At 41.1% G+C, this 15,418-nt stretch overlaps 1 protein-coding gene across 1 annotated transcript in view; it reads right to left on the bottom strand.

The window, feature by feature from the left end:
• LOC133415147 (5-hydroxytryptamine receptor 3A-like) overlaps positions 1 to 12,678 on the bottom strand; it is a 28,836-nt gene extending 16,158 nt beyond the window's left edge. Inside the window, exon 1 of the mRNA XM_061700977.1 lies at positions 12,596 to 12,678. Coding sequence (XP_061556961.1) covers positions 12,596 to 12,665 — 70 coding nt within the window. The 5' untranslated portion in view covers positions 12,666 to 12,678. The remainder of the gene's footprint in view (positions 1 to 12,595) is intronic.
• Positions 12,679 to 15,418: the final 2,740 nt, after the last annotated feature.

The raw sequence follows: 15,418 nt of genomic DNA, 5'->3' as shown, positions 1-15,418 counted from the left end.
CTTGGCTAATTTATTGCCCTGAAGGAAGTGCCTGTCATGTTGTCTGGAAAAAGTCTTTCCAGAACACGTTTAGAAAGAAGGTTATGTCAGAAAAATCCACTGGCTCTGATCTAACGTGGACCACAAGCCTGCTAGCTTTTTGAAATGGAACGCGGTGATTCATCTTTAAGCTCGTCAGTATAAAGTCACATATTGTTATTCTGAAAGCATCGTTGCCAAGTCATGAATGTTTTTTGGAAAACAACAAAAATGGCAATGAACAAGAAGAGCCCAGTCGCCTTGAACAAACGCTTGCGGATAGCAACGACCCGGATGACTCAGAATCCGCAGTCAGTCAGGAACAAAATAAGCACATTGGTATTTTGTATTGATATTGTACAATGATGCTATTAAGCTAACGATACATTTGAATGCAGACTCAATGCTATGAGAAAAAGCAACAATATATAACAATTTGACCTTTGATAACAGCTCCAAAATAAATGAGACAGTATATTAGTTTTCGTCATAGTAGGAAGCCAAAACTCACATACGTTACTTAATTGTTTGAGGACCGACCATGTTAGTATTATTAGTTTATTAGTAAGTAGTAGTAGTAGTGATTTTTGGTCACTTTTTATATTTCTAAAAGAAAGTTCAGAGTTCGACTTATCTTTCATTATATTGAATGAAACCCTATCAATTTTCATTAACCTGGTTTCGACTACAATTGAGGTTATCCGCCAAAGTAAAAAAAAGCAAAGAACAGTGGTTCCTTTTTTTTTTTTTTTTTTAACCTTTACTTAAGCATCAAAGATGAACTTTGCATAAATCAAAGCCTCAGTCGAAAGGGTTTCCAGTCACCAGACGTCAGACTTCTGAAAATGCGGCATTGTTACGTTGACAGCAAAGTACGGCCTGTAGTGGCAGTGACGTTCACAAACGCGAGAGACAAATATTAATAAGAGTAAGAGTTGAGAGATTAGGGGGCCATGAGGCCGAGGATTGTACTCCGATTAATCACATATGTAGGGAATTGTCATCTGTAAGGCAAATTGCAAAATCAATCAATCAATCTGATATGTAGTGTCGCTTGAGGCTTGCTCGCCTGAAAGTAGGTGACATCACACTATGGCTGCGTCCATTTTTAATTATTATTATTATTTTTTTTTTATACACCGCACAGTAATTACATAATTGTGATGACGTCGCAGTTGTGTAAGAACTGCTGTTAGCGCCCTCCCCTTAAGGGGCATCTAGCAGATGCTAGATGGATATTAGATGCTAGAGCGATACTAAATGCTAAATCTATTTTGCTAGGAAAATATTTTAAATCGATGTATCTAGCTCGCTAGCTTGATAGCTGATGATGTTAAGGCCAGCTGAGGTAGCTCGCGAGAGAATACTAGCTCGTAATCGTATTTTTGAAATCTAATTCATTAGCTCCTTATTGCTTGCAGATGCAAAAGGCATCTGAGGTATGAAAACAATACAGCAGTTTTTTTTAAAAGCTGAAAATAACATTATACGTTGTTGCTTTTATCCGTTTTTCTTACTAATTCTTGTAGCTATTGTTACTGCCCTGTTTGAACAAAGGCGACTTTAGTGTTCTCAAATGTTTGAGTAATCCCTATTGTTTTACTCTTTGTAAACAACCCACTTCCTACATTAGTTACTGTATCATGTTTGCTTGTTTGTCACTATTCACATCTAATTATAGTTTTTGAACTTTGATAACCTTAAGCAGACACACACACACACACACACACACACACACACCTGCTGACATTCGTTTTGGCTCTATCTTTGACAGCGGAGTGCCCTGTGACACTCACGGGATGAAAAGCAGAATCGAGCAGGTACAATATGTTGGACACGATTCAGACACTTTCCATGACTCCATTTCCCTGCCGAAAGACTAATCTGGGTGTGTTCTCATTGAGTTGAACAGATCACGGCATCTTACATTTCTTTTTGTAACCTGCTAGCCAATCATTCACGTTGTATTACCGGAGTTCCCAGATGTAGCAGCCATGCGCCAATGTGTTCAACAACGCTCACACCCTTCGTCCCCACACTTCCACCGATGTGTGAAAAGTCAGTCCCTGGGGAGAGATGCGGTTACTACGCCTACGAAAAAAAGGAGACGACAATATCCGGGCAACAAGCAACTGCACTGTGGATAACCTCCGGGGGTTTCCGTCGCAACAGTGACAAGAGAAAAGGACACTTGAGATAGTGCAGGGATTTTGAATGTGTTGATTAATCTATAATCCTTATCCATACCCAAACCCTGCCTCAGCAAGAATTCTAACCAAAACTCCCTCTCTAACATTAACCCCTAACAGTAGCACTACTCTAGCCCAAAACCGAACCGAGTCCTATCCCCAAGCTCTACCCCAACACTTAACCTAACCGTAAAACTACCCTAATGCAGTCCTATCCCCTAACTGTACCCCAACCTTTACCCAAACTCTTACCCAACTCCAACTCAACCCATAACCTTACCCTATATTCCTAACTCCAACCCAAATCTGACCCAAACCCAAGCCCAACCCCTAACATTAGCACTCCCTAATCCAAAACCTAACCCTGTCCTATCCCTTAAACGCTACCCAAACCAGAATCCTTACCGCACCCAGAACTGTTATCCTAACCCTACCTCAATTTAAACCAAACCTCCTCTGAAGGCCTATGGAATTTTTGGTACCGTTTCATCGAAAAGGGGCTGAACTTCACCTCTTCATTTTGGAAGGGAATAAAGTAGCAGCAGTACATTTTGTAGCGCACAGGCAAAATTAGGACACAACATCCCCTCCTTCGCATTTTAGATTGAACGAGATTAGTGGATCCAATCAACAGTGACATTGAGCCTGGCACAGCTCTACTCTGCTGAGTCAAGCCAATCATATCCCCTCCAAAACGAAGCAGATGGTTGTTATCGTCTTCCTTTTTCGAGGCGAGGTGGGATTATTTAATGGCCTTCGGACCTCACGGGCGCGTGTGACGGCTGAGGGATGCGTAGTCATCTCTGACATTAATCCGCCTGAGGCAAAACAAAAAGATCCAAACTCCTCTGGAGGAGAGAATCTGAGGGAAGGAGGGCGACTCATTTATTTCAGAGCCAGAACCTGACCCCTTTTTTCTCCATGAAAATGACCTGTGAGCTACTTTAGGGAGTAAATATAGAGTTCGTAAGATACAGATGCAAATTCTGTGTGTTAAAATCTTACGCATTATGTCACACCAAAACATTTTCAAGTGCTGCCAGAGATTACAGAGGTGTCTTATGTTTGCTTTAAGCAGGGCTGTCTTGCCTTACGGAACGGAGGAGGTGACTTCTGATAGGGGAGGGCATTTGAGGATAATCGTCATGGCAGCCCTCTCCAGAAGCAACGGTAGCAAAAATCTCTCTACCGCTAACCCAACTAGAACCAGAATCCAAAACCAGCAGCAATACCGACTTTATTCAAAACTACGTGGGGTGCCAGACTCAGTGCTACTGCTGATTGAATTTAATTATGTGTAAATTCAATCTAAAAAAGTAAAAGGCGGTTGTGTTATATCCCAATTTTCCACGAGTGTTGCCCAACTATTCCCCTCATGGAATGAACAGGTAAAGTTAAGCCCCTTTACCATGACATAGTGCACTTTGATTCAGTTTACATGAGCGGTATGTTTTGGGTCACACGCGACCTTCTGGATCAGTAAACGCATGCAGACTGCCCTCCACCTTGGCATGATGCCAAGGAATAGACCGCTTCTCCAATGTGCTCTCATTGCAGCAAAGCACTGGGCCGCACATGTCATGGAAGCCATCCCTACTCTGGCGAAAGCACTAAAAGCGGGACAACAGTGTTCCATGTCCCGCAGCGGAGCCGAGGCTCAGCGTTACACCTGCAGAGCTCAGGTAATCGCTCTTGGTCTTGACTTTCATTGTCTCTAGACAAAGAAGAGCAGTCTACAAGTTCAAAATGACGATACTTTACACTGCACGAGTTGCATCTTTAAAGATTAGTGTAAAGGAAAACACAGGAAACATTACCTCATGCCTTTCCCAGAAGACGGGATTATGTGTGTCATTTAAACCTTTAAACCTGGAAATAAACAATAAAAATCGGGACACAAGTCAAACGCTCGGCAAAGTCTATTTCTGTCAAACTACATCACTCTATTCATTCAGGATGATTTCTTTCCGTCACTGGAAAAAACAAAATAACAAGGGGACCATCAACAAAATGGCTTCAGGAGATCTGTAAAAAAGTGTGTGGCATCACTCATCACTACTGAACTGCATTTTTTGTGAATAGGGGACATACATTATCCGTCAACGGAAAAAACTTCATGATCAGGCTTGATGACATTCACAAGATATAAAAAGACGTCTCAGCGGTCTGCTTCTCTTCTTGTTTTGCCAACAGGCACAGACTTGCGGCCTTGTTTGAGAAGCATCTCTCTACACTCTCTCTCACCAGGGACCTACATGTTTCCATAAGACCAACTGGCAACTAAATGACCAAAGGGTCGGTACCCTCCTTCAGGAAAACCCACCGGGTTGAGGTGGGGGTCATCGTCCGTTTCTCTCCACGCCACATGAAACCAAGAACCGTGTGATGGCAACAGAAAACATTCAGCGGTATCAACGGTGATAGGTGATAGAAAACTGTCAAAGTTCTAATATCATGGAAGACAAGATTGACAGTGAAGCTGAAGACAATAATCTAAAATTGCAGAAATACCGTCTCATACAACTTTGTCTTCCCTATCTCCTGTATCAGCCGCTATTTTTCCGGGTCGCTATTCTGTATGTTCAATAACACGGAATGAGGGAGGACACATTTTCTGCACTCTGAGGTACCAAAGCCACAACAGAGGTAGGAGAAAACCAAATGTCGATTAACTAATTGCACCAAAAATATATCACACTCTTTTCTCAGTGCCCTAATTCCAGTGTGGGGCGAGAGAGAGTGAGGTAGCAGTAGCTCCGGGTATGAAGGAGGTGTAGCTATAGGCCAATGACATGAATGAAGCGAGACCACAATAATTGGTTGGAGAGTTTTTTTTTTTTTTATTATATTAAATGGCCGATGGAAGTGTGGGGAAAAAGCCAATGCCACAGTCAACAGCTCTAGCACGAGAAAGGCTAGTCATCTTGGCTACATGCAATATTGCAGCCCCGCTCGGTAGGGGGCTACTTCAACTGTACGTGGATGCAGACATTGAATCTAGGAGGCTCAAACAGGGATCCCAGGGGAACACCATGACCTGCTAGCGAGCACTTCTGCCACCATAAAATGTAATAGCACATCACTGTTCATATTCCTAATAAGAACAGTGATGGACTATGTGAACAGTGAAAAACTAGGACAGATGTGGGCTATTATAAAAATCTAAAAATAAAGTAGATTTAAAGGTAGAATAAAATAAACACCTGGTGAGTTACCATGTCGCTGAAGCAGTTTACCAATCATTATTGTGACACAATCTCTTTCCACTGTACAGTATCTCTGCAAGCATTTATTTGCATAAACGTGTGTGCGAACGTGTGTGTCTGTGTGTGTAGTATGTTGCCTCAGGTGCGCCTCACTCCTATTTTACCGATTTTTTGGGTGATCTCAGTAAACTTCTGTGTGATGTGGGAGGTCTGCCTGCTCATTTGTGCGACTGCCAACCACAACAAACCCCGTAGATCAATACGTGCTCGTCAGTAATGCTGGAGGTCGTCGATGGATACACGGAAGCGTGCTTATGTAATTAGGCAACGTGGGAGGTCAAAACATATTATTTTTTAAAATAACAACAACAAAACTGTATCATTTACCAGATCAGGCTGCTACATGTGATCAGATAACCATCCATCTTGTCTTGAAAAGAGAAGCAAGTGGCTCATTATCCATTCCAATACAATGTTGACTAATCTTTTGTGTAAATGTTTGTACAACTGCTTTGTCTTGCAAGGAATAAACCAGAAAGACAAATATTGATGTTTCCACAGTGTTTACTACAGTGATATAGAAAATATTGCCACAATACTAAACACTTTTGTTTGTTTTCTTGTAATTGTGCATGGCAAAGCAGCAGGAGTCACTGTAAAGCATTCACCGTCAGTAACCTTTTAGCCAACCAAAAGCCTGAAGAAGGGCAAAAAAAAATAATAATAATAAAATGTAATGTTTTTTTTTAATGCAGACTCAAAGAAAAACAATTAAAAACAAAGTAACAACTAGGCCTGTCACGATAACTTCCATATCGACTTATTGTTCGATAAATGAAATGGAAACGATTTTCCGGACTCTATAAACTGTCATTGTTGCGGTGAACCGGCGAGCTGCTCCTGGAGAGTTGGACCGCTGTGTCATTAGCCGCTAGTTAGCTCATGGAACACTGGCAGACCGTTTATGGCTCCATCCAATACCCCACAGCCTTGCTCCATGTGCAGCACGTAGCACACAACCGTTTATTATGCTAGCCCGCCAGCTAACGAGCTAGCCCGCGAGCTAATGAGCTAAACAGCTCACTCCACTGCACCGACGTTGTTTAAAACAACAGCGCCTCGCTCCGAATTGTTGGGTGTGTACATAGGAAAGTTAACTGTTCATCATGTTCGCTAGCCCTCGAGCTAACTAGCTGGCTTAACTGCGGTGACGACGGTTAAAAACATCAGCGCCTCACTCGGAGCGTGTGTTAGTCCCCAATTAACACAAGCATGGGAAAGTTAACGGTTTATCAAACATAACCTCAGCGGCACACGTTATTCACTCAGTTGTACAGCGAATATATTTGATTGACAGGTGTGAAGGGCTCGTCTGCATGCAGCGGCCCGACCACACAGGCTTGCAGCTCGAGGGCCGGCCTCATTTTTCACGAGTTCATAGGCATAAAACAAAATAATAATAATATAATGTAGAAATATACCGTGACAGTTTTGGTTTAAAATATATTGTCTTTAAAAATACATCAGTAAATCAGGGTAAATGCTGTTTTATTACATGAAAGAAACAGTGAACACCGTGGAAAATCTTAAGACACTCCTATTTATGATAGCAAGTTTCAATTTGGTGGCGATCGGGCGAATTCCTGAGCAGGAGTTTGTCCCGTTTGATCGAACATGAAGCTATTTTTCTTTGTATGAAAAACCCTCATTGGCCATAAATCTAAAACTGTCAAATAAAAACCAGTAAATACAAGCGGTAACCGAGTGTGCCTTCATGTGCCGTGTGATGACGTATTGTTACACTGTGGCACAAACTAGTTCACTGAGTCCAATTTGTAACCTGAAAAGCGCATATGTCGGGACCACCTAATATTCTGTATCATGAATGTTTGCCATTGACAATGATGAATGTTCTGATCTAAATGTAAGAGAAGGTCTTGCCTCTGTGCAGCTGTTCTACCCGCTGACACTTCCTCTCCAGCAATGAATGTGCAGATATTACATTTCACCTTCTTTGGCAGGCCAGATTCTAAAATAGTCCAAATGCTCCGAATCATGCCGCAAACAACACGCAGTCTCATTCTTCAGGGGGCACCATTTTATGAATGTTGGCCCAGTAAATCCTGCATTGCACCCGACTTGTTGTTAGTCTTCTGCGCTGACGTGTAGACGGTGGCTCAACGGTCTGCATTTCCCTTGAGGAGCTATCATTTAAATGAAACATAAGTAAGGTCAAGAGGGAGTTTAAATGCTAGCCAGCGCCACCTGCTATACATTCTGTGACACACAAGTCTGTGTGAAATGATTGAAGAAAAACTGGCCATAAAACGTCGTCTAGGTCAGGGGTGTCACACTCATTTCAATTTGCAGGCCACACTAAAAATAGCAACTTTTCAAAATGGTACCCATTTTTTTGGTGCAAAGTACATTCGCAGAAGAGTCACATTTATTGATCATCTTTTTACAAATGTTGCAAATCATATGACGATATGAGCAATGTGAAATTTCACAACAACAAATATTGTAATTTCAACAGTATTATGAGTCCGTTTTTTTTCATTTTGTGCAACTTGCAGATCAAAGTGGATCTATATATGTACCGTTTACTCTGTTACGTTACAGAAATAATTTTAAATTTATGGAAATTTCCACAGCCATCAGGAAATGTTGACAACCTCAACTGACTCGTCACGCAATACAAACTTAAGTATTCAGAAAGAGCATGAAGACAATAGAAATAGAAGACAACTCTATTTGTCCCATCTTGTAAATGTGCGCGTAAAAATGGAAGTTATGGCAGCGTACGAAAAAAGCAAAAGCGTTCCACCTCTTTTGAACTGCAGCTGTTGACTGACAGTTTTCAGTATATTCAGGAGGATTTTATCTTCACAGAACTGTAGTGCTAAGGTGGCACGGCATTTGATATTAGCTTAGCTTAGCATATTTTAGAACTCACAAGTGCATCAATTTCAGGTTACAAACCATTAGTAGCAGCCGAGCAACAGTTGCTTTTCGTGAAAAATTCCAGCGAATGTGTTCTCAATTCCCAAGGGGCCGTATTGGACCCCTGAGGGTCCGGTTCTGGCCCACGGGCTGTATGTTTGACACCCCCGGTCTAGGTCACTGAAGAACAAAACACCGTGATTATTTGACGCATGTGACAAATATGAGCTTCAAAAAGAAAGGATTCGGGCTGGAAATGAATGTATCGTAAGGTCACACAGTGGAATAAAATAGAGAACCGACGTTTTCGGAGGTGGTATCCATCCATTTTCCGTACCGCTTATCGTCACTTGTAGTTTAAGATAAAGTTTTTACTTAAATATGCTTTAACCCAAATCACTTCCAAATGACGGATAGTTGCGTTTTTTGTTTTATCATCTACACTCTGACGGCCATATTTGTAGAGTGTGTTGCCGCATTTTCAGAATCAGAATCAGAATCCTCTTCATTGCCAAGTATGTCAATAACACAAAAGGAATTTGCGTTACATTCTCCGCCATTATTGTAAAGTGTGTTGGTGCATGTCCGCCATATTGCAAGTGCTTCCAAAGAGATTGCCTTTTTTTTTTAAATAGCCAGAGGTCTCCCCAAAATGAAATTACATAATTTCTCCTTGCGAGACATTCTACAAGATGTGCATTCATGGAGGATCTTTTGATTCTGAAGAGCACAGAAGTCCCTCGAAGGCTTCCGACTGAAAAAGGAGGTGGCTACGGGAAGTACAACAGAAGTGCACTTAAGTTTGTTATTAGATCGTGCAATATCAAGGAGACTCGTGTGTGTGTGTGTGTGTGTGTGTGTGTGTGTGTGTGTGAGACAATTTGGATTGTTGAATTTGAGTTTGAACCCATTTCAGTGTACGTTTCTCAATACCAATGTATTGTTTTCATTGTTGTCTGCCACAAAACTGAATGTGGGGTATGAAAGTTAAGAGTGAAGAACAAATGATGATGATGAATCTATTTAGCATGCTTTGCTCATTATTTAAAGATCCATTACTGTTGTATGCCAGAGCAAGAACACGATTCGGTTTGAATAGCAAAAAGCAATAATGCTATTTATTTTTGAAACATAAGAATAACATACAGCTTTTTGAGGTTACAAAGGACGTGTAATGAACTAGTTTGCGCAGGCGAGCTCTCTCGTACTTTTTACAACAAAAAGTGTGTATTTACAGGAATAATGTGCCTTTTCTTTTTTTAAATAAAAAGTGGAATTCTATTTTCCAGAGAATACAGGCATTTTTTTCCCTGAGTAAAAGACCCAATATTGTAAGAATAAATTAGAATTTCACTCGTTAAAGTATCACTTTCTTCCTGTGTTAAACTTTGACTTTAATATCATAATACATATTTAGCTTCATCATGGAAACACACAATTATTCTCAAAAGATGACGCAACGTTTTATATCTAAAAAATATGAATCTTGAATTCATTTAAAAAAAAAAAAAAAAAAAACAACAACACACAGGTACACGTGGCAGTTATGTTTGATTGGCGTTACGTTTCGGAGGGGGTCCGTGAAAAATGTCTCCCTGGAGCCCAAAAACTTGAGAACCCCTGCATGCTGTATTTTGGTCCACTCGTCCACGCAAGAACCTAATTGCCGTCGGTCTGTCATTTTTCCGAAGCTGTCCATCGTTCACGATACCGCGTGACTAACGAGCTTACGTAAGGCCTCCTTTCCCAAAGTAAGACTGCTGTTGTCTCTGCTTTTGCCCTCAAGTGTGTGCCCGCCATTGAGTTTCCTCAGCGCGGCGTGAAGTCATCAGCGGAGTGCTCCGCTCTAAGTGGCTTTGTTTGTTGTCGCCGTTGTTAGAGAGCGGAGGCGCTCGCTCGCAAAGAAAGAAAGAAAGAACGAGTTCTTACTTGCCATTGTGAGGAATCACGACGAGCTGAGAATTGCGTGTTCACTTGCGTGCGCTTACGTAACGGCCACAAAGAACGGAATACAGACGCGAATATAATGGGAGACAGTTGTAACGTTTAATCCTCAACATTTGGAACAAGTGAATTTTCGAGCTTTCCAATACGAATGTGGACAGAAAGCACATTTTAGACACTTTGTGCACCTAGTGGCCAAGTAGATGAATTGCAGTTGAATAGACCAAGGTGATCCCATTTTATGGACACTCCAGTGCATACTGGAAAATAATTGACATCATTTTATTAAGTGTAAATTACTTTCCAGTCTCATAAATCGGGGGCCATTCGTAAGTCAAGGTAACGCTGTAGTAGAAAAAAATGGAAGCTAGGCTAACTGTTAGCTTATATTGTAACTACATCGCAATGACATTACTTCTACCTCTGTTTGTGTCCGGTATATGTCCGAGCGTTAGGTCACGAATTGCTAAATGGCTATCGTTCCGTTTCCTGTCACAACTCGGTGTGGGCCACAAGCATAAATATTTGCCATCGTAAATATTGAACAGGTTTAACATTGTCGTCGGTCGGCACTCGACTCTGACCGTTTTCCGAGCGGACTGTAATAATACACCTCACACAAAATGATTGTTGGTTGTTGACTTTGAATGCAAGAGGGTAATACCAAAAATTCATCCCAATCGTCGGTATGTGTGTGTGTACCCCAACTCACAGGATGTCCAGGTGTACCACCAGGATTTGAGCGCGATGTGACGGGGAACCAGGCTCGGAAATTTTAGTGACTATTAACGTTTTCTGCATTAAAACATCGAAACACGAGGATTTAGACGTTTCGGTGCACTTTAAATCATCCCAAATGTTTCCAGCCATTTTCAAATCCGCCAGCTTACATCATTTTAATCAAGATAATGTTAGTTGTGTTGCATTCTGGTTGCTCAGTGATGTCATTGAGGATACAAAGTCACTTGAGTGACTTTAAGAAGGACAGACATTTTCACTCACTCGCTATCCAGCCGTGCACTTCAAGAGTCGATGAAGAATACAAATATAATTCGGACTCCGAGATATATAGATGGTTTATTCATCTTCAAGGTAGATTCCCTGCTATAATATACCAGTAGGGTTGCGCTTATCTTCCGCTGTGTGGCAACCGAAGTGGGACAATCAACGAGCGAGCGCTGTTGATCGCGCAATTCCAGTAGCAATGCGACGGCCGTTTTCCGTTCGAGTTCATTCACGTTAGCGCCGTACACCACTAATGACGACGAAGAACATGTCCTGGTTTTAGTTAGGCTTTACACGATCAGCATTTTTGGCGCCGATCACAGAGTTAAAAAAAAAACAAAAAAAAAAACGATAACCGATCACAAGATGGAGGAATGTGTCTATTTAAATGACCTGTTTATTTACTCTATATACTTGTGTACTTAATTGCACCCCAAAAAAATATTTCCAATGAATAATGTATCTTTGTTCATCTATTTATGCCAGTGAGGCATAGTTATAATATATGTAAATTGGTCAAACTGCAGACATTTTTGGGAGGCATCACTGGCCAGGTCTCTCCAACCCGCCATTATGGCTCATATTTTCTTTTGCTTCCAATCTTAATTTCATGATTTTTATCAACTAAAATGCCTCTTAACTCTGTGCTATTTATTCCTTATTTGACTTAAGTATTTTAACAACACGCGGAGCGTTTGCTCAGTCGTGACTCTTAATTGGCTTCTTTTTTTGATTGACAAACGAAACCACAGATCACCTGACTGCCATCTGCAAATTGTTTGGCCCTTGACCATTAATTTGTCTTTTTTTTGGGTAAACGTGGGCCCTCGGCTTTCTATAACTACTCAAGATCATCATTATTGCTTTCTACGTATTGTTTCCGTGTTTAGCAAACTCCCCAATGATACCATCCTTTTGTAAATAGAATAATGATAAAGAAAGTTACGAAAGCATTAAACTCCAAATTTAATTGGTGCATTGTTTTACAGTCATAACTTTCTTGTCACGGGAAAATGCCACTTACATTACTGGAATTTTTAAAAGATGTGTCCGATGAGGCTGGTCTCTCGCAAATCATTTTGTTGCTTTTTTGGAAATATTACACATACACACAGGAATATTGAGCTCCAGACTAGCGGAGCAATCAAAAGGCTGCAGTTCTTAAATGCTAAAGACAAAACTAGAACACACCAGATTCACTCTACTCTCACAGTTACGACAAACTCACTTGTGAGCCGTTTAAAAAAAACAAAAAAAAGTCTTTACATTTAATGTTTCAACACAACTCACCTGAAGACGCCACATCCAGCGGTGGGGTGAAGGAGGTCGCTTCCTGGTTTATGTATCCAATCCCCCGCATTTCTTGAGTCACGTGATCAATTAGTGACATTTGGTTGGGCGACAACTGTCACTCATGCATTTGATGCAAAAAAAAAAAGCGTAGAATTATCAAGGTAAACACAAAATAAAAAAACATGAAAAATAAAATATGCAATTTATTAAAATCCATATTTTCAAACGTTTTCCAAGTGTCATTACAGTATTATGTATAAATTAAAAAGTATACATTTTCTAAATTATAAATTTGAGTATCACCAAAAAAAAAATACATTTGGTTGAGTAGTTTAATTGAAAGACAGTCATATTCACCACAGATAAATCATTTTATTTTTAGAATTTTGATGATTAGAGATTAAAGATAACCACAGAAACTAGATTATAGAAGAAAAAATGTTAGGATTGAGGAAAAAAAGAAAAATATTAAAATATGAATGCCCACCAAATTTTTTGGTGGGCATTCATCAAAATTTACCTCCAAACACAATTGCATAAAATGAAAACATCCACATCCTGAACAATAAAGCCTTTATTTATGTTTTTTTTGTTGTTGTCTTTCCACAGTTCAAGTTTGTCAGTCCCACCAAATGAAGAGGTGGCAAATAGAGTGAAGTAGTAAGAGGTAGAGCAAGTGTTCCATTCTCGTTGTGATCCGTGTAAAAAAAAAAAAAAAAAAAAAAGATTTAAAAGTCGTCACTTTGACACATCAAGGGAAGGGCCGTCCAAGAACGCCATTTTTCATTTTTTAGAGCAGGAGAAAAATAAACAGCAGCTTGTTTGTGGTGTTGCCAACGTTCCCTTATTCTCATAAATACTCTTGACTTTCTTTTGTATGATTTTGATAGCGGTGTCACTACAGTGTAAACCAGAGCAACACTACTGACATGGTCAGTCTATGAACACTTGTGGGAGTGGGTGGGGGACCACGTGGCCCTCCCGATGCGTGACTCTGCATAGACGCGGGCCGAGCTCTCAAGGAAAGAGCGCAGAAACCTGAGCAGCACATCCAAAATAGGCCAGTCGGCTGGCCCGGCGAGAATATATGTAAGCGTGCGTGTGTGTGTGTGTGTGTACTGAATGTGCGTGTCACACTGCATTAAAACAACTACTGCCAAACACTCTGCCACTCAGCTGCACTGTCAGGTTCCCTAACAGTCTTTACATTAAAAAACAAACCAACAAAAAAAAAACAAAAAAAAGAGAGAGGAGACAGTATTTACATCTTCAACATATAAATTATTCCCCCTAACATACTGTGTGTGTGTGTGTAATGCATAAGATTATCTCCAGGAGAAGCAAAGCAAACGGGTGTGTGACAATAAAGAAAGAAGTCTGAAAGTGCGGCAATTGGCGAACTGCTTAAGTCACGACGATACGCAACAGTATTTGTTTCTTTTACTAGGTGCTTCATTTTTCAGGCTTTTACGTAGCACACTGGCGCCACGGATTGTTACACGTGCTTCTTTTCCAGGCTTTGAATGTCACCCACTGCTGTGTACAATTAATCGCCGTGCGTCTTCTTCCAGGCTTCTGTGTCGCACATTACTGTCAGTTTGTTTCTTCTTCCAGGCTTTCACGTAGCACACTGCTGACACAATCATTGGGCTTCTTTTTCCAAGTTTTTGCGTAGCATACCGCTGTCACGCTTTATTATTATGGGCGTCTTTTTCAGGCTTTTACGTAGCACAATGCTGTCACAATTAATCACTGTGCTCCTTTTTCAGGCTTCTTTGTAGCACGGTGGGATTCTTTTTCAGGCTTTTACGAAGCCCACTACTGTCACGATCAATCACTGTGCTTCTTTTTCCAGGATTTTGGGGCACGTTGGAGTCCTGATTTTCTCTAGTTTTTCCAGGGGATTTTGTGAAGCATACGACAGGCCACGCGTCATCAGACTTTCACTTCGCGGTACCTTTTTCAGGCTTTTGCAAATTCAAACGGCTGCCTAGCTTTGTCATGCCTTTCACTCTGTGCTTCTCTCTCTCTTTTCTCCACCCCCAGACTTTTTTGTAGCATACTGGACATGGCGCAAAGCACAGAATCAGCGGCATGAAGAACTGACAGAAATGTGCCACACAAATGGCCTGAAAAAGAAGCAGAGAGTGATGGATTGTAACAGCGGCGTGCTGTTAAGACCTGAAGAAGAAGCACTGAGAGCAGATTAGGAGACGTGAACGACCACATAAAAATATCAGACAGACGTTGCGCAACACTGCGCATAGGCAGCTATGAGCGTGCCTGCCTTTGTCTGGCTTCGGGGCTTGTCACACAACGTCAGTGCCTCCCATGTAAAGACTCCACAATTGAGGAAAAATAAGCCAAAAAGATTTTCTCTCTTTAAATGCAACGCAAAATAAAATTGCAAAGCAGGTCAGAATATTTAAAAAGACAACAACAACAATAGCACGCACAGACAATTTGCTGGCACACAGGAGGGGCAGCTGTGAGCGTGATTAAGTGGACCCAGAATACTTCCAGGTGGTATCCATACCAACAGCGGAGGACCCGAGTCGGGTCAGGGCGGGCTCGGACGGCGCCGCCAAGATATCGCTCCTCGTTTGTCAGCGTTACCTTTGTTGCGCCGAGACGATTCGAGTAAAATTCGCACACACGTTGACAGTATACAGTATGAAGAGACGCAAATGATGTAAATAGAGCTTCCGATAAAAGATGAAAAGGTTGCAAATGATTGAAAATTGAGTCAAAGAAAAATGGCTGGCTCTGTAAATGGGACACACACACACACACAAAAAGTTCATATTAGTTTGAGTCAAA

This window comes from Phycodurus eques, chromosome 16 (genome assembly GCF_024500275.1).
Source record: "Phycodurus eques isolate BA_2022a chromosome 16, UOR_Pequ_1.1, whole genome shotgun sequence".
In the NCBI taxonomy this organism is placed as follows: Eukaryota; Metazoa; Chordata; class Actinopteri; order Syngnathiformes; family Syngnathidae; genus Phycodurus; species Phycodurus eques.
This window is presented reverse-complemented; position numbering and strand designations above follow the sequence as displayed.